We start from the raw sequence: 17,356 nt of genomic DNA, 5'->3' as shown, positions 1-17,356 counted from the left end.
TTTGTTTTTTAAACTTTAATTAAGGCCCCGTTACATTCGGTTCAACTATATTTACCACGTTCAAATAATTATTTATCAGTCCGACAGTTTCTATCCACATTACGTAATAAATATTTTAATGGTACAAACAAAATCTGATGTCAATAAGCATTTGAAATTTTCATTTTACGTAGTAAATATACAATCCTTTTGCCATAGTTCATCTTTAGAATTTTGTTCGTCTAACACCGTTCCCGAAGAATTTGCTAAAATAATTTTCGTCTGGATAAACAGAATGATACGTTATAGAAAATATGATGAATACTCTTTAATTTTCATAGATCTTTCTTCGGTATATAATTTTACTCTCGATAGAAATTCCAAAATAACTTTTCTTTCCTTGCATAGGCCAAAGTACAATATTTGATTTTTTTTTATTGTGTGCCTCTCTTTTTCCTAGCGAAAAGAATAAAATCATTTGAATAATATATATGTAGGAAATAATCAAACGTGTGTTATATTGTCTAATACAAATGGTTATGTAAATCTTTAGAAAAAATTATTTATTCTATATCTCTGTTCTCTAGTTCGAGTACTTATAAAAAATTTTATAATTATTTTAAAAAGAAACACTAATTTACATACGGCATGAATTACTTTTCACTTGCGATGATTTAATTAATGACGCTTCGATTCTCTTTTTATTTTTACAACAATTTCGGGCGTAATTTTTTAATAACTATAGCACAGTAATGTTAATAATGTTAATGACAATGACAATGAAGGTGGTACTAGTATAATATACACAACAAAAGAGAAGCGTTCAGAGAGTATCGTCCAAACTTGAATTATTGACCTATTTTGCCACATGCAATGATGCTACACATTATACCAGATGCCCCTCTTGTTTAGTATTTCATTTTCATGCTTTTTTTCCAGATATTCTGTTCGAATACAACTTTTTCTGTGTATGAAACACTTTGCATCGCAATGATGAATAATGATAACGATAATGATGATAATAATAATAATAATAGTAACAACAATAACAATGATAATAAAGGTGATAATGACGATGACGATGACGATTTATGCTTTTCGCGACATGATTGATTCAAGTGCTAAAATTAGAATTGAATTCGAATAATAATGGAAATTATAATATTAATAAAGGGTGGTAGTAACGTGAGCATGTATAGAAATAAAGAGCAATCGTAAATTGCAATACAAAATTGATTTAATAGAGTGATCGTGGATCAATCTCTTTAATATTTTTTCAGGGATTCTTCACAAGTTTGGGAATAATAATAGAATAGGATAATAAAATTACTAATCAATAATAACATAAGGCAATATGTGAAGGAGTTGGCCATTGTAAGTGGGCCTTGTTAGCATCTGATGCCACTCTCGAAATTCTTCATCGGGTCGGCTATACACATTCTTTACACCATTGATTTCGGACATATCCTCCTTTACTTCTTGACTGTCGTTACAAGTAGAAGAAGTTAAAGATGATAGTTTCGGTTGGAAGTTTCCATTTAGTCCTTCTACACACTCTGTGTGTAACCTTTTTATATCATCTTCTGTAATTTGCCTAGGTGGGTATTCAGTATTATTCTGTTCATCGGTCAATTCTATTTCACTTTCACCCCAGTCGATCGAACTTGGATCTATAGGTGGTAACTTAGCTAGTATTTCTTCAACGGTTAGTTCGTGAGATTGTTCTGATTGTGTTTTTTGACAACTTGTAACTGATTTTTCTTTATACACTACACCCGATGATTCTTGACACTTCGACGAGACATCGTGACAATTCTCTGCAGGCTTTAACCTACTTTCTGGCAAGCTTTCCGAGACTGTATTTCTATGTGACGAATTGTTCTGATTACAACGAAGGAACTTGGATACTTGTTCGTTGCTCCCTCGCAAAATGTCTTCCATGCTGGCCGATTCTTCATTTTGACTAGGTAGAGCACTTGAATTAACGCTAGAATTGGTGCCGCGTGCCCGCAGGTCAGCCAGCAGTTCTTGAGTCGTTTTTAATTTAGGATTTCTTGAGATACTAGCTAGTTTTTCTTTCACACGGTCTTCTAATATCGGCTGCTTCTTCATAGACTTACTGCCTTTCTTTCTACCACGCTTCTTTGGACCTGAATCGTCAGGATCAGTGGATGACTCCACGAAGTGATCAGAGATTCGTTCTTTAAATGTGGGGCTAGGCACTTGCAAATTTAAATTACCACTTATATTCTCGCCATTGAGACGTTGCTTTTTAAAAGGTTCACTTTCAGTAACTGAGTCTGAATCATGATGCTGACAATTGTGCTTGTCATTTATGTGATCCTCTTTTCGAAGACGTTTGTTTGAACTGTGAGTTCGTGGCACTGCTTCCGTCGTGTGATTTTGACTTGAGGAACCAAGCATAGACGTCACATCGGAACTTGTTTTGTGGTTGCTGGTCACTGTAATTGACTGCTTGTTTGACGATGCATTTGAAGAATGTGAATGTTCACTATGCACGGATAGAGCTGGACTAAGCACCTGTAATTGGATCGTTCACAAGTTTTACATGTAACTTGTTCGTTTGATAACATACGACATTAAATATACAGTCGGGAACAGAATTAAGTGGACACTTTTTAAAAACTAATAACTTGATTAACATGTTCAAGGATATGTGACGTCCACAATCTCACAGTGTACTTAAAGATAGTCAAATTAACTGTATACGCTTTGTTGTTCTTAATTTTCCTGAAACCGAAATGAAATTCTATTTTATTTTTGTCGATAAATAGTCATTGGAGGCTGCATAGGTATACAATAAACATAAACTTCCTTCATCTTCTAAGAAACTATGAACGACGAAGAAGTTATAATCGCTGCAACTATAAAATAAATTGTAATACAAGGTGTTCAAATCGGACCAAACGACTTCAGTTTTTTCGAGGTGTTGCAAGGATTAGTTTATGGAGTAATGTGTGAAGAAGTATTATTTTGAAATTGTTATTGCTCCGAATTTCGAAGAAAAAAGTGATGGTCACGATTTCTAACTTTCTTATCTGTGCCTATAATGAAAATTAAAAATATGCATTCTATATATTTAAGTAAATTGTATCCATGCAGAACGTTTCAACTAAATCGATTGACGCATAAAATATGCCATATGCTTTGAAAGATGTTAAAATAGATAGAAAATAAGCGTAGATAAAAAAGTTAACATTTGTGACCTTTACCGTCTTCTTAGAAATTCCAGCCAATGGTAATTTTTTTTATTACCTAGTAAACTAATCCTTCTAACAACTTTAAAAAAACTCAAGTTATTTGGTGCAATTTTAAAAAAGTTATTAGTTTTTAACAGGTGTCCACTTGATTTTGTTCCCAACTGTATACGATATTAGGTAATGTATTAGAAATGCATTATGATAATAAATGTATGTAATGTTAATGTAAAGGCAGTCATTACTTAATTGATTTGTATTTTTCTTGCGTCCTACAATATTTTATGATAATTTAAAATGGCACCGCTTCTTATTAACCGAAAACTGTAATCTGATTAGGACACTAACTCCATACAAGTGTATGAGCGCAGAAGAGAAATACGAATAAATTTAAGCGCATGTACTGCCAATCAAAATGAAAATTTAAATTATATACCTAATATGTCCAAAATAGTTTTGGGACTGAAGTTGTAAGCAATAATACATTGTAAAAGCTTAAAACTTCTTCTTATTTAAATTACACAAGTAACTGCAACAAATAGGGTCTATTTTAGAAACATAGGACTCAAAAGCCAATTGTATCAATGCAGAAGGAAACAATTCAAATAAAAATTCTCAACACAGATGTACAAACGTATTATATTTATCTTTAGAAGTTCAGTTTTAGAGTATATACCTAACATATAATATATAATAAATAACAAATCAAATAAATATCAAGGCATAAAACTTGTTCAACTTACTCTAAGAGGTGTGGTATCCCTCAACAATGGACTCTGAGGTTTTAAACCTCTTAATGCTGGACTTTGTGGTTTAAAACATCTTAGTGCAGGACTATGTGGCTTTGCACCATTGAGAGCAGGTGGTGCCGTATCAGCTGGTGTAGGTTGTGGAGTAGAGTGAGCCGATGGTAGAACCATGTCTCGCCAGCGCCGTACCAAATCCTTTGCACGTTTAGCCAAGGCGTCGTTGTTTGTTTTTCGTCGAAGTTCGTTAATGTGTTTTCCAAGCCGTGTAATCTAAGTTGATGTAAATCATTTGTGTAACTACTAGTAAACAGTTACAATCAAACTTAAGAAACGAAGATGAAAATAAGGCCGCCCTAGTTTGATTAAATCTATTGTGCTTGGAAATATTAGTACCTCAAGCAACTCCTTAGTGATCGCCGTCTTTTCCAGGGCCGTAATGACATCCACAACAGCTCCCATATCGACGACCTACAAATTTCAATATTGCTATATATTATGTTAACGGATTTTTAATGTTACTAGATCTTTATGAATTGTCAAGCGGCTTAAAATTATTTTATCGATGGGGCGAGATTGATTTGATGGAAAATTAAGAATTTCAGTGTGAGATAAACATCGATTTGTTATGTAACATGTAACTACTATGAATAAATAATATTGAATATCGTAATACATATATTAAAAGTTTTGTTACACTGTACCTTCTTACTACAATAGCTAAAAAAATAAGAAAGTCATACTATGTGATACTGAAGAAGTATTTAATTCAATATAGCGTATTCATATAAAGTTAAGTATCGTTTATTTTTAGACTATTATTAATAATAACAATGCATAATCAACGTTACATTTATTTCAAGAATAATTTGCGTATTTGATTTTACATATTTCTTTTTTTTTTTACAATAATTTATATTCTTTACAATTGTGCCAAATATTTCGACAAAGTCAAACGAAATGAATGTTAACTGTGCTGGTGTGTCTACACAAACTTTAAAATTCAGCCAAATAAATCACCATGTTACTTATCACGTTGTACACCTATCTATTTAAATGAGTTATCAGTTTTTGGATCAGTGATACATATGATTGAAGGCGGTTATGTTGTTACAATAAAATGATTAGAAACACTTCTTCTATTTAATCGTATAGCATATTAATATTGATTTTATGACGAAACACTGGAACATATGACTTTGAAATACTATGAAAATAAAAAAAGTCATCCTGCTCTAATTACAAAGACAAAGTTTTCCAGCGATAAGTACGTTGGAATATCTCAGACGGATCCAGATGCAATATTTCGTGAGGAAATGCATTGTATAAAATGCAATAGTCAACACGTGTCCACGGGCATCCTTTAAATATGGGGCAAACGGTAAATCTGACTCATATTAAAGTTGAAAATATTTATTGGAGAAACTGGTATCGATCATCGAAACGGCAATCGGGCCAGAAAACAAGAACCTCGGTACCCACTCGAACGCGATCGTATTATCGAAAAACGTTCGAATTGTCCGATGTTAATTAAAAACTTCTATATGTATTGGGAGTGCAAGGACAATTGTGTAAGTTATCGTGAGGTATGACATCGTCGGTTGTAACGAGTCGAGAGAAAACCACGGCCTATGGGAAAAAGAAAATAAATGGTTGTACGAAGGGAGGGCGAAACTGGTGTTTCAACATATCTCTCTTCTCGGGTTCCTCGAAACATTTCATTTTTCGATTAAGGTTATACCCAGGGGTAGTCGACAAAACGCGTTTACATTCGACGTGTGCACACACTCGTGCATAGAGAAGATTTGCCGACTGGCATCGTACGTACACACAGGAAACGTATTACTCACTCACACGCGGAGCCGCCGCTACACTACATTCTTAGTGACTCTCGCGCACGCCACTGGTACAGGCACACGGCGCACGGGGGATCGAGAGTGGCCCGATAGCCGTTTGCGTGAGCGGACGGATGGCGCATCGCGGATTCATTCCGCTACTTACATTGTATTCCTTGTCAAGAGATTTCAACAATCTTTCGGTGAGCTCGGTGCAATATCTCTGCATCGGGGGGGCACACTTAGGGCCCTCGCGGGGAGATTAGGTTAGCGGAAAATCGGCTCCACGCGTACGAGTGTCACGAATACGAGAGCACGGGGGGACTTGCAATGGCGACTACTGAACTGTGCTCCGCTCGCATGCCCTCCCTGCCTCCCAAGTGCCTCCTAGTCGCAGCCCATGCATCGTCCCTAGCCCCACGCCGCCTCATACTGCGAGAGGCAAGCGCTACTAGCTCCTCTCGTGGTTGGATGAGACTCCCGACCATTACTACACCTCCCTTCTATCCCCACCACATCGAACAAATGCCGCTCGACTCGATCACCGAACTTTCCGTAAACTTCAGGTCTATCTAGTACCCTAGAATCTTCTATGCTTGTTCGAACGCAATCGTCCCTCCTACTCTTTTTCAATTAAATATTATTTCAATCATTTTACCATAGAATAATTACTTGTCTCAATTTTAAAACATAATCGAATCACACTATACGATCGTAAGTTACGCGTACCATCATACATTTGTACACCCAGGTATCGTTGTTGGCGCGTTATTTGAAATTTGAATCTGCGATTTTGAAAATCAAAGTTGTCCATATTCTATTTGAATGAAACATCAGTCTGGCCTAATTGCTGATCAATTTTGAAATGTAATCGATTCTTACTGTACGATCGTGACATATATTTGTATATCCAAATATCGTTATTGGCGCGTTATTTGAAATTTAACATCAAGAGAGAATTATTTACATAATATTATCGTACTTGCTTGTATTCATAAATTCACTGATTTTTTGCATTTATTTTTAAATATAAGTTGTATTAATATCTGCTAATAAAATTGAATTTTTAAAATCATAACTTGTACAATTTTTATTAATAAAAATCGCGGTAAGTATTTATGAAGCTTATATTTGCATGATGTGCGAAGAGTGCAGTGAAGTTGGGTTCAAGACTGTGTACAGCCAACCTATAGACGTAAAGTAACTATACAGTTTTTGTGTGGTGAAATTCCGTAGTATATGTAAATAAATTTTTAAAAATACAAATGCATATACCTAAGTCAGTATAGCTTTTAATTAATCAACTGTAAAATATATATACTTTCGATGATAATAATTTCGAACGAAATAACCGAGGTATGTGCTCGAAGTTTTGTTGAGTACATAGTTATTGTTTTTCAAATTAACTATCGCAAATTATAGATTTAACATCTGTTGCGTTGAAAATGTTCGAGGTGAATTAGAAACTTTTTTTGTGGTTTCAAAGTATTTTTTATTGTATTTGTTGCGATTTCATTGTGGTGAAAATGTGTTACTATGTGCCACACTATATGTATATTTAGTAAGCAATTTCCATAACAGTCTCTATAACCTCAAATATTGAAAACTTGCAATATGCAATATGCACTTGTAATTATTTATCAATGTTTTATCTTCGTTGTATTTACATTTCGAAAACAATTGATGTCATAAATAAATCTTGAAATATATATTAACGTGTTTATTAAAATGAGCAATCTATAACTTATATAGTTACTAATTAAATTATTTCTGCATATTTTTACATTTATCTTTTATTGTCATTGTATTTTCTATATTAAGAATATCCAAACATATGTTTTATGCATCATGCTACGAAAGAAAAGAAAAATCATTGAATTTAGAATCAAACCACGTACAGGTTAATTTTCATAACAATTGTAGAACACGAAAATTGCGTGTTAAAACATTAAAACTTATCAAAATAATATTACAAACATATAAATAACGTTGGAGTAAGTATCGAAATAAAAATTTGGTGATTAAACATTTAACAATGAAATTGTTTAAAGTACAAAAAAGTTTCACTGTCTATTAATTTATGAATGTATTTGTAGTATTAACAATTTAATAATTGATAAATCAATTAGAAATATTTATTTTTCAATTCAGAGTATGAAAAGAAATGATAATATTATAGATAACGTTAATATATCTGATAAAAGTACAGAGTCATGCTCAGGTAACTAAATAAAGAAAGTTTATACATGAAAACACATATATGTATACATTCATATAACTTGAATCATATGTAACTTACTGATTAAAATACTTTTAAGTAAATGTTGATGTATTTATGTAAACTATATTATGCAATGGTGTCATGTCACATTTGAACGAGAATCATAATGTAAATATATTATTTCTCCTAAAAATTTCTTTTGAATATATTTTAGATCAGTGATCCATAAAATTTGCCTTAATTGCAAGATTTTGCAAATTTTATTCTTAAAATATATAGTTAGAGTTACGAATATTTTATATTTTGTATTATCTCATGAAGTCAGTATAATATAATACGTTTATTTCTTTGTAATATAAATTTGAATAATGACGATGATTTTAATTGGAATCAATAAAGATCTTTCTAATATATATAATTGTTTCATTTGAATTTCCCTCTATATGCAACAATCGAATGACGATATTTAAGGACCGTTTTCATCACTTCTAATACATATGTCGTACAAATAAACTGACAAGAAGTCATGAGAACTCGCCATACGGTATTGACTGTAAAGATATCTACGGTCTTTTGTAGCGGTTTTTCATGGTCACCGATTACAGCTGATTGGTGTTTGGTATTCCGGTATACCTATTGTCTTCACGTAATACGTTCCATTGACGTTCCCCAATTCAGATTTGTTTTTGATATGTCCACCGTTGCTCGATACAAGTCATTCCGGCTGCATCCTAGTGGTTCCTTTTAGCTGTTAAAATAAAATGTCGAAAATGAGCTCGAAAGACAAGGACAACAAAACCTTACATGATAAATTGAAACAATTTTTTCGTATTAACAAAGGTGATTGTTGCACATTACAGTAAAGTGTATTACCTATATGAAATTATAAATTACATTCGCAACGGTTCACGTTCTCCCTTTCTCGCATGGGAAACAATACTTTAATTAATAGTTACGAACGGTCGTAACAGAACATCAAGACAAAGTTTTTGCAAGTATGTTCGTCATGTTTATCGATGCAATGTTGATTCTAGGAAACTACAAAAGTCGTGAAGATTACACGCTAACCACTGATCTCGAGAAAGAAATCAGTCCTGAAAGTCCTGTACATCATCGCACAAGAGCTATTAAAGACCTTTGCGATGCAGTCCTTAATCAACAGTGGGAAGATGTAGGTAGATATGTTTCCGTCTAACAAATTTGTTAACCAATACAATGAAAAATGTTACGTGCGACACAAGTAAATATTTACTATATCTCTTTTAGACAGCGGCTGAAAGATTATGGTACCTAGTACAAGACCTTTTAGGGAAAGATGTACCTCGTGAGCATAGACATGTGACATTGAACTTCTTGCGATGTCTTGTTCAAGGCCAATACTCTAAACTATCCTCTCTTATGAGAGTGAAATTCTTTATGGTTGTCAAAGAACACAATATTCCGGAGGATATTGGACCTAGGTATTTCAGTAGTAATATATGAATTATATTGTCAATCAATTAAGTTTTAGATTTTTATTAAATGAGCATTGTTTCATCTTAGATTGGAACTCTTACAAAGTTTAACAGAAAATGGGAAAGATATAATACATTTGGAAGAGAGAATGGGACCGTTCTTATTGGAATGGATGCCAATTGTAACAGCAGGAGATGGGAAAAGGGGTTCTGAATTCTTGTCTCTTCTCGTTAATGTCATAAAATTCAACTCAGCTTACATAGATGATGACATAATATCAGGGCTTGTGCAGTAAATGTTTACAAATTTTCCATGATAATCATAATCACAATCTGGAAAGAAATATTCTATGGTTTTTATACTTTTAGGTACATTTGTCATCTGTGTTATTATAGCAATAGCACCGAAGTTGTTTCTGGCTGTTTAGAAGCTCTAGATGCAATTGTTTGCTACAGTAATTTACACTCTGACTCATTGCAAACGTTTATTATAGCTTTATGTGGAAGTGTAAATGTTGAAACCTATTGTCAAATAAGTTGGAAGGTACAGTACGAATTTTATAAAAACTCAAGCACGAAGTAGTTATATTTTATTATACTTTACCATAATAAGTCACATGTTTAAGTATAACTGAATTTTTCAGATAATGCGTAATTTATTAGGAACACACATGGGTCACTCTGCATTATATACAATGTGTCGTTTGTTGCAAGATGTAAATTTTCAGCGAGACGTGCGTTTACTTAGGGGCGCAGTGTTTTATGTAAATATGGGCCTTTGGGGTACGCATAAAATTCCAAAACTAGAGTGCACTCCGACTTCTGTTTTACCTTCGTTTTATCAAGTGAGTAATAAACAAGAATCATTCAATGCCATATCACTGCAAGAAATTACATATTTTCTATCTTATTCAAAAGGCATTAAAATGCAACCACCCAATTGTTATGTACGAGGTAACATTATCGATTCAGAGATTAGTGACCAAATATGGTGCTGAGTTATGGGATCCTACATGGAGTATTATTCTTGATATTATTGAGGAAGTAATTTCCCACACAGGTGAAATACAAAGTTACAATTGGATTACATCATACATAACACAATGTATCTTATCTTTTCCTTATTTGTAGAAACTAGCAATCAGCCTGCAACCAGACAAGTTTCAATGAGTTTGCACGAAACAATAAATAGTATCGAAAATTTATTGGATACCAACCGTTATAATGGTTGCGTTCAACGATTTTACGAGCTTGTCGATCGCTGCAGTAACACACGACCTGTAATTATCATACGCGCACTATTATATTGATCTCAACAAGATAGATGTGAAGTTAAATGTCTCTTTACAGGAAGCATCAGTGTTGAAATTAATTGAATATAGAGCACATACTATAGGGCCTACTCATCATCAATGGCAATCAAGATTGACCAATTTAATGGAACGTTATTATAAATTGGAAACACGTACGAATGTTAGAGTGAAAGTCCTTGAAGTTTTAACGAATGTCATTCAAGTTAATAGGTATTATTAAATTATGAACTTTAAGGTATACTTATACGTGCAAGCTACAAGCTTTTAATTTTCTTTCTTTTAAGTAGGTCTAGGTACGAGGATGAATTGATTGAAAGAATTGTTGTGCCATATTTTCAACATATAGATGCCGATTCAGATATTACAATTCGCAACAGTGTTGCATACTTGCTTGTTGATCTTTGTCTTGAGTGTGATACAAAACGATGTCTGGAACTTCTGGACATAATAGAGAAGGTATTCCACTTTGTGTGCAGAGTATACTGATTTTGATGTTACATTTACAATAGAAGAGTTGACATTCGCTGGTTCGCTTTCAGTTAATCAACAAGCCTTTCTGTTCTGACATTCCAATTGCAAAGGATTCTGATATTAAAGATGTGAAAACAGCAGTTGTCGGTGTAATAAAAATATTAACATTGAAAATTTACTACTTGCCATCGAGTCATGCAATACGTGCTTATAAGGTTCTAGTGAATCATCTTGATCAGCATTATAAAGAACCAACTGTCTTCCACGATGTCTCTACAATTCGATATCTGGTAGGACATAGATCGACGTTCAGCCCTCTAATTTTATTTTTTAAGCTTTTCTTCAATAAGTCCTACATGTGTTCTACCTTATTCAGATCTTTGAGTGTTTCTTGAAAATTAGAGCAAACACGTTATATCATCTCGGATTTCCAGATGCACAAAATGCGTCTGTGACAAGATTTAGTCCGTACTTAGTCTTAGAACATGCAGCGACTGAACGAATGAATAGCGGAGGTGGTGGAAGCAGTCCTCCACCAGCAAGTCCAGCTCCGTCGCACTTGTCTTGTCAGATTACTCACATGTCATTGTCACATGCATGCAAAGCTGTTATTTCCTGCATTAAGTCGGAGAAAGGTTTGTATTTCTCATTCGGTTGCATAAAACACAGGTTAAACAACTCGATGAAAATTTGTTTACATACTTACAGATTGGAAGGTTCTGCAACTTGTGTTAAAGGAGTTACCTCAAGTGATGCAAAATAGAGCCTTGGTACTATCACGACATACTAATGATATTGATTGTTTTGCCACAGCACTTTGTTCGATGGTATTTTATAATACATATTACCCTATAATACAAGGTGTTCACGGTATTACTAGCTATGTTCAACTGACCATATTCAATTGGCGCACGCTTTCATATGATATTAAAAGATATCTAGCATTCCATTGATTCGCCATTGCTCGTTAATTTTTTTCTAATATTTATTATTTGCGATAAAAACGCTGGCTAGTAATAGTACGAATGCCGCCTATAAGTTTAATATGTTCACTAAAATTGACTGAAGTATATTTTAACAGGTCAGTGACAAGAACCTACGACTTCCAGAATCTTTGTACAATGTTCCTCCGAAATTTACTATATCCGAATTTCGCGTTCACGTTTTTCCAGTATTAGCATCATTAGCTTCGTATCATGCGCATCTGGATCCTAATTTACAGCAGCGTCTAATAAAATGTTTAGAGGTAAACAATAAAATTTACTTCTACAAGCTCTTCGTGGAACATTTGTTGTTTGAAGATATGAATGCAAGTTTTCAATTTTAGGTCGGTTTAACTGCAAAATGCGCGAGTCAGTGTGTTACTAGTCTTACAACTTGTATTTTGGAAATGCGTGACGCGATGAACAAACTTTTATCAGAGGTTCTCTTAAATCTGTCTAAAATCTCAGCAACAGTACACATTGCTATACCGATTTTGGAATTTTTATCTAGTAAGTATGAAGCTTCGTTACCTGCTTCGACATCTACAATATCTTTTCTTACAGCTCTTACGCGACTGCCAAAAGTTTTTGCGAGCTTTATCGGAGACCAATACATGTCAGTGTTTGCTATTTTATTACCGTATACAAATCCGTACAAATACGACCACTACACTGTATCTTTGGCACATCATGTGATCGCCGTATGGTTTCTAAAGTGTCGATTACCATTTCGAAGAGATTTTGTTAGGTTTATTATTACGGTTCGTACATTAATTGAGATCAACTAATTTTGATATCTTGGAGATGACGTATTGCATATACATTCTTTTATCTAGGGCTTGAAGGCAAATGTATTAATACCGTTCGAAGAAGGACACTTGATGAAATCAGACTTCAACTTCATGAACGAAGACTCATCGAATAGAAAACGTAGTTCGAGTTTAACCGAACAGGTGTAAATGAATTACTATCATTCCACTATACACGTCTCGATCTGCTTAACGCTTCCTCTACTATTGTGTTTTTGTTTGTAGGGCAGTAGAGGTCGAAGAGAAAGACCAATGATGCCCAATCGTATGATTGGTGATAGTAAAGTTTCTGATCTGAAGCCTCCCATCGACGAAGCACTAATGACTTTTCACGTTGAACTTACCGAAACCTGTATTGACTTGATGGCTCGATACACATTCTCAACATATTCAGCACGGCCTAAAAGGTAAGCTTAGAAATCCTACATTTTGTCAGATATCTAATAAACAATTTCACCATGATGTGTCTTCTTCGATGCGCAGACTTTCAACCGCTGACTTTCTTCTGAAGGAAGGCCAATCGATGACATGGTTGCTTGGGAATAAACTTATCACCGTGACGACAAGCGGTTGTAGTAATAAAGCAATGCGTGGGGGTCTCTGTGATAATTGTTGGGTTGTTTGCAAACCCGGTCCTCAATCACCTGAACACACAAGAACGTCTCAACCGAATTTAAGGAGGGCGTCCAGCACAGAGGTATCGTTACTTTTTCCTTCCTTCCTTCATGTTTTCATTTGTGCGTACTACAATAAAAAGAAACAATGAAATACAGACAGCAAAGGAGGACAAATTGTCTAGGCAATCTTCCGGAGGTCATGGCAGCTCTACCGGAAACACAGCAGCGAATTCTCCAATAGAGGAATCGAAGAAAGCATCGGACGACTTGGAGCCAACGAAAAGGGAGTTCCCCGTTGAGAAAATGGACAAAGAGCCAGTTGAATCGTCCAAACTGGAACAAATACTCAACAGTCAGAAACAAGAAGAACACGTGCTTTGCGCATGCTGGTGTCAAGGCTGGGCTGAGATATATGTACGGAGACCAACGGGCGACATGTCTTGGATAATGAGGATTCAGAATTCTACGCAGTTCGAGATGCACGTGGACTTTCCTGTGCACGACATAATGGCATTGTACAGACCGAATCAGGATTTGTTGCAAAGACAACAAGAATCTACGTCAGAATATTCCGGAGACGAAGGAGAGGTAGTTTAAAAGTGTATACTCATTTAGGGTTTGAAGTTTCACATGCAATTATTTCCTACACCGAAGCACAAATAATTGCGTGAGAATACTTCAAATGGGACAGCCTATGTATGTAAGTTACTTCTCGTAGGATACTGCGGATAAAAATCTGGATCAAGCACAAACTGACCATAGCTGTGTGTTGAAATCTGTGACATCATCTTCTACATCGTCCGGTCCAATCGCGATCCCGGGTTCACCTGCTCGACCAAACCCTTCCAGACAGAGTTCCCGTGACAGTTTGGAAAGTTTAGAGGATGGTGACGATGGTACGAATAATTTATTGACACGAGTGATCGAATCGATCGAGCGTTAAAGAATGAATAATCCTTGACAGATTTACGCCGTTCCCGGAATCCAGTGCGCCGATCAAACTCTAGCCCCGAGATGAGCGCCAATTGGAAAAATCCATTCTTAAATAAAGACAAATTAAATCTGCAACAAGTGGATCGGGAGCTCTCATCGGTAGATCTAGAAATAAAACTTGACGCGGAGTCCAAGAATCGGGCGAAAAATACTTATGCGAAGGACATGAGGTATTGTCTCCCTCGAAGATGTTATTACGTATCGTTATACGAGAAATTTCAGATGAGAAATTCATAGAGAATGTTTCAGAGCGAATATAATTTGTTACAAGCGTCTATTAGAATGTGTACGGATAATTTATATAAATTTTGTAGAGTCAGTTGTGAAGCAATACCAGAAGAAATATTTGGCATGGGCACAACACCGCCATCCTCGGAAAATGCATCGGATCATCCATCCGCATTAAGATCTCAACGGTCATACCCTGGAGCGACGCAAGTGACCCAAGTTATTACAACTACTAGCAATACGGTTCCGCCATCGCCAACAACTCTGCAGGTATAGTTCTTTTTCTCCAACGAGAGAACATACCGAAGTGAGTTCTTAGAAAAATATTTGACACGTCAACAGAATTTTGAATTGCTTTCATTTTGGTAGGTACAGGGGAACTTCTTGGGAGTGCAAGCACGCACAGCACAAATACAATCATCTACTGCGAAACCTCCACAATCACCCACCCAAATTTATCCTCGATTATCTAGTCTTGAGTCTGGTCAAAAGCAAGCGACAGTGGGATCAGAGAATAAACCGCCTATTGGACGAAATCATATTGGGGATAAAGTATACACAATTGGGAATTATACTTTTCTTATTTCTCTTTTCAATTGGGGATTATACAGATGCATTATTTTCACCAGAAGGATGAAAGACCCGATCCGTCCATGCTACCCCCTTTGCCACTACCATTCCGTGACAGAGGTCATACAATCTCCGTGATGAGTCCTGTGAAGAAATCTCGCGCAGAATGGGACACCATACGCAAAGGAAATTCGCCCCGAGTGAAAGATCCACCGAAAGCTGGTATCAATCCTAGGTACATCGTATTTGAACATATTCATCGGTTCTTGTACTGTAGAATTCACATTTGAAATACCTGCGTTACAGTTTTGTCTTTCTACAACTGTATCACACGGCTCATTTTGGATCACCCTCGGAGAAACCGTTGTTAGTTCCGCAAACAACAGCTGAGCAAAGAGCGGTGACAAATTTGGATAGGATACAACCGTACGAAACCCATAAAATTGGAGTCCTTTATGTTGCCCCGGGACAAGCCTCCAACGAGGCTGAAATCCTGGCTAATCAGCATGGGTCTCTTCGGTACACTGAGTTTTTACAACGATTGGGAACGTTGGTCCGGTTAAAGGACGTCGACGAGAGCGTGTTTCTAGGAGGTCTAGATCGTAATGGTGAAAATGGGAACTTCGCGTATATTTGGCAGGACGATGTTACACAGGTTTGAATGAGTCATTAAAGGTTATGTACAGTGGGTTACCTAAAGTTACAACATTTGTTCGTCCGGGTAGTATTAGAAACAGGGATTTAAAACATCGATAATAAAATAATAGTGGTTCAATTCCTGGAAAAATATTGATACGTAATACTTTAGGCGAGCTAGTTCGTGCATTATTTGAAATGTCTAAAGACACAACGTAATTAAATCTTTGCAGGTGGCTTTTCACGTGGCCACTTTGATGCCAACTAAATCGAGCGACCCAAAATGTACCTCTAAAAAGCAACACATTGGAAATAATTATGTTACCGTAGTTTATAACGAATCTGGAGAGCCATATAACATACAAACTGTGAAGGTATGTATTTGAATTGTAACAAAAACATGACGTTCTTCTAATGCTCTCTGATTTTACTGTTTAGGGGCAATTTAATTACGCATGCGTTGTGATCCAGCCCTTGGATCACGGTACCAATCAAGTTACAGTTCAAGTGAAAGAGGAATTAGCGAAACACATTCGACATAGCGAACCCAAGATAATATCAGATCAAAATTTAGCAATTTTGTCTCGACAGTTGGCTCTACATGCCAATGTAAGTTTCCTACGATTACACTATTACTTAATGATGTTCAGTAACATATATTAACTTTTGCTTTTTTTTATAGCTTGCTTCAATGGTTTCGTCATCTTTAGAACAAAACAGTCATAGTCCGTACGCCTCCAACTGGTTGGAACGTTTACGGCATATAAAACGGCTTCGAAACCGTGTCCAGGAAACAACAAATAACAATCCTGACGGCACGGCCGACGATTTATCGCCACGATCGAATAAACGTATTTATATAGATGATTTTACTGAATATACAACATGACTTGATTCCAATAAAAACATTACATAAACGTTGTTATCAATGTAATTCATATTCGTACAAAAATATGTAAGTTTTTGATGCAATAATCAAGCACTGTTTACGTGAACCCTGACTAATACAATTATTCTATAGGGACAAATATTTCTTTTCGTTGGATTTCGGATACAGCTTTCAGGATCTATATTTACCGAACTAAACAAATAATATACACTTTTCATGTGACAAACGATTATCATTGTTATGTATTATTATTATAACATTGTATTTCCTCTTTGATTTAAAGACAAGCGATTGAAAATAAATCGAGAAGAACCATTGATATCTCTAATGATATGTTAATTAAGAGAATAAGTTTGGAGGTGCTCGTATCGTATTGGTGTTTCAATTATCTAAT

The 17,356-nt window shown here is 35.3% G+C and overlaps 2 protein-coding genes across 10 annotated transcripts in view; one reads left to right on the top strand and one right to left on the bottom strand.

Annotated features, from left to right (window-relative positions):
* Window positions 1-17,279, top strand: part of Gig (TSC complex subunit tuberin) — a 28,928-nt gene extending 11,649 nt beyond the window's left edge. The window contains exons 1-30 of one of the 6 annotated variants that reach the window (XR_013083052.1): window positions 8,587-8,839; window positions 9,034-9,170; window positions 9,266-9,459; window positions 9,542-9,745; window positions 9,823-9,997; window positions 10,098-10,298; window positions 10,372-10,513; window positions 10,585-10,733; window positions 10,804-10,976; window positions 11,051-11,222; window positions 11,306-11,527; window positions 11,614-11,872; window positions 11,946-12,064; window positions 12,319-12,483; window positions 12,565-12,730; window positions 12,785-12,981; window positions 13,057-13,173; window positions 13,255-13,436; window positions 13,513-13,726; window positions 13,803-14,234; window positions 14,365-14,542; window positions 14,611-14,809; window positions 14,954-15,137; window positions 15,237-15,419; window positions 15,497-15,672; window positions 15,744-16,092; window positions 16,307-16,447; window positions 16,512-16,682; window positions 16,756-17,028; window positions 17,095-17,279. Coding sequence is in view for 5 of the 6 variants with exons in the window: in XM_076796660.1 (XP_076652775.1) it covers window positions 8,761-8,839; window positions 9,034-9,170; window positions 9,266-9,459; window positions 9,542-9,745; window positions 9,823-9,997; window positions 10,098-10,298; window positions 10,372-10,513; window positions 10,585-10,733; window positions 10,804-10,976; window positions 11,051-11,222; window positions 11,306-11,527; window positions 11,614-11,872; window positions 11,946-12,064; window positions 12,319-12,483; window positions 12,565-12,730; window positions 12,785-12,981; window positions 13,057-13,173; window positions 13,255-13,436; window positions 13,513-13,726; window positions 13,803-14,234; window positions 14,365-14,542; window positions 14,611-14,809; window positions 14,954-15,137; window positions 15,237-15,419; window positions 15,497-15,672; window positions 15,744-16,092; window positions 16,307-16,447; window positions 16,512-16,682; window positions 16,756-16,962 (5,487 nt within the window). In the remaining variant the exon portion in view is untranslated. Of the gene's footprint in view, window positions 1-8,586; window positions 8,840-9,033; window positions 9,171-9,265; window positions 9,460-9,541; window positions 9,746-9,822; window positions 9,998-10,097; window positions 10,299-10,371; window positions 10,514-10,584; window positions 10,734-10,803; window positions 10,977-11,050; window positions 11,223-11,305; window positions 11,528-11,613; window positions 11,873-11,945; window positions 12,065-12,318; window positions 12,484-12,564; window positions 12,731-12,784; window positions 12,982-13,056; window positions 13,174-13,254; window positions 13,437-13,512; window positions 13,727-13,802; window positions 14,235-14,364; window positions 14,543-14,610; window positions 14,810-14,953; window positions 15,138-15,236; window positions 15,420-15,496; window positions 15,673-15,743; window positions 16,093-16,306; window positions 16,448-16,511; window positions 16,683-16,755 lie in introns of those variants that run through there. The other 5 variants (XM_076796661.1, XM_076796663.1, XM_076796662.1 and 2 more) reach the window with 5 other exon arrangements.
* Window positions 1,195-6,317, bottom strand: Med26 (mediator complex subunit 26). 4 transcript variants are annotated; one of them, XM_076795749.1, is made up of 4 exons: window positions 5,945-6,317; window positions 4,340-4,414; window positions 3,941-4,216; window positions 1,195-2,520 (listed from the first exon to the last, which is right to left on the bottom strand). In XM_076795749.1, exons 1-4 carry the CDS (start codon window positions 6,005-6,007, stop codon window positions 1,309-1,311), a joined length of 1,626 nt encoding a protein of 541 aa, XP_076651864.1. In that variant the 5' UTR covers window positions 6,008-6,317; the 3' UTR covers window positions 1,195-1,308. The 4 variants fall into 4 exon arrangements, with proteins under 4 accessions (XP_076651864.1, XP_076651867.1, XP_076651865.1 ...); XM_076795752.1 differs by lacking the exon at window positions 5,945-6,317 and adding an exon at window positions 5,794-5,909; XM_076795750.1 differs by lacking the exon at window positions 5,945-6,317 and adding an exon at window positions 4,964-5,753.
* Window positions 17,280-17,356: the final 77 nt, after the last annotated feature.

Source organism: Halictus rubicundus, chromosome 11 (assembly GCF_050948215.1).
Source record: "Halictus rubicundus isolate RS-2024b chromosome 11, iyHalRubi1_principal, whole genome shotgun sequence".
NCBI classification, from domain to species: Eukaryota; Metazoa; Arthropoda; class Insecta; order Hymenoptera; family Halictidae; genus Halictus; species Halictus rubicundus.
Note: the sequence above shows the minus strand (reverse complement) of the source record. Positions and strands in the feature narration are given on the sequence as shown.

Bases quoted from the DNA above. Each gene is read 5' to 3' on its own strand.
- Med26 (XM_076795749.1), bottom strand. From the start codon at position 6,007: ATGCAGAGATATTGCACCGAGCTCACCGAAAGATTGTTGAAATCTCTT. The intron at 4,415-5,944 runs GTAAGTAGCGGA...TGAAATTTGTAG, and splicing joins CTCTTGACAAGGAATACAAT to GTCGTCGATATGGGAGCTGT. The intron at 2,521-3,940 runs GTAAGTTGAACA...ATCCAATTACAG, and splicing joins GGGATACCACACCTCTTAGA to GTGCTTAGTCCAGCTCTATC.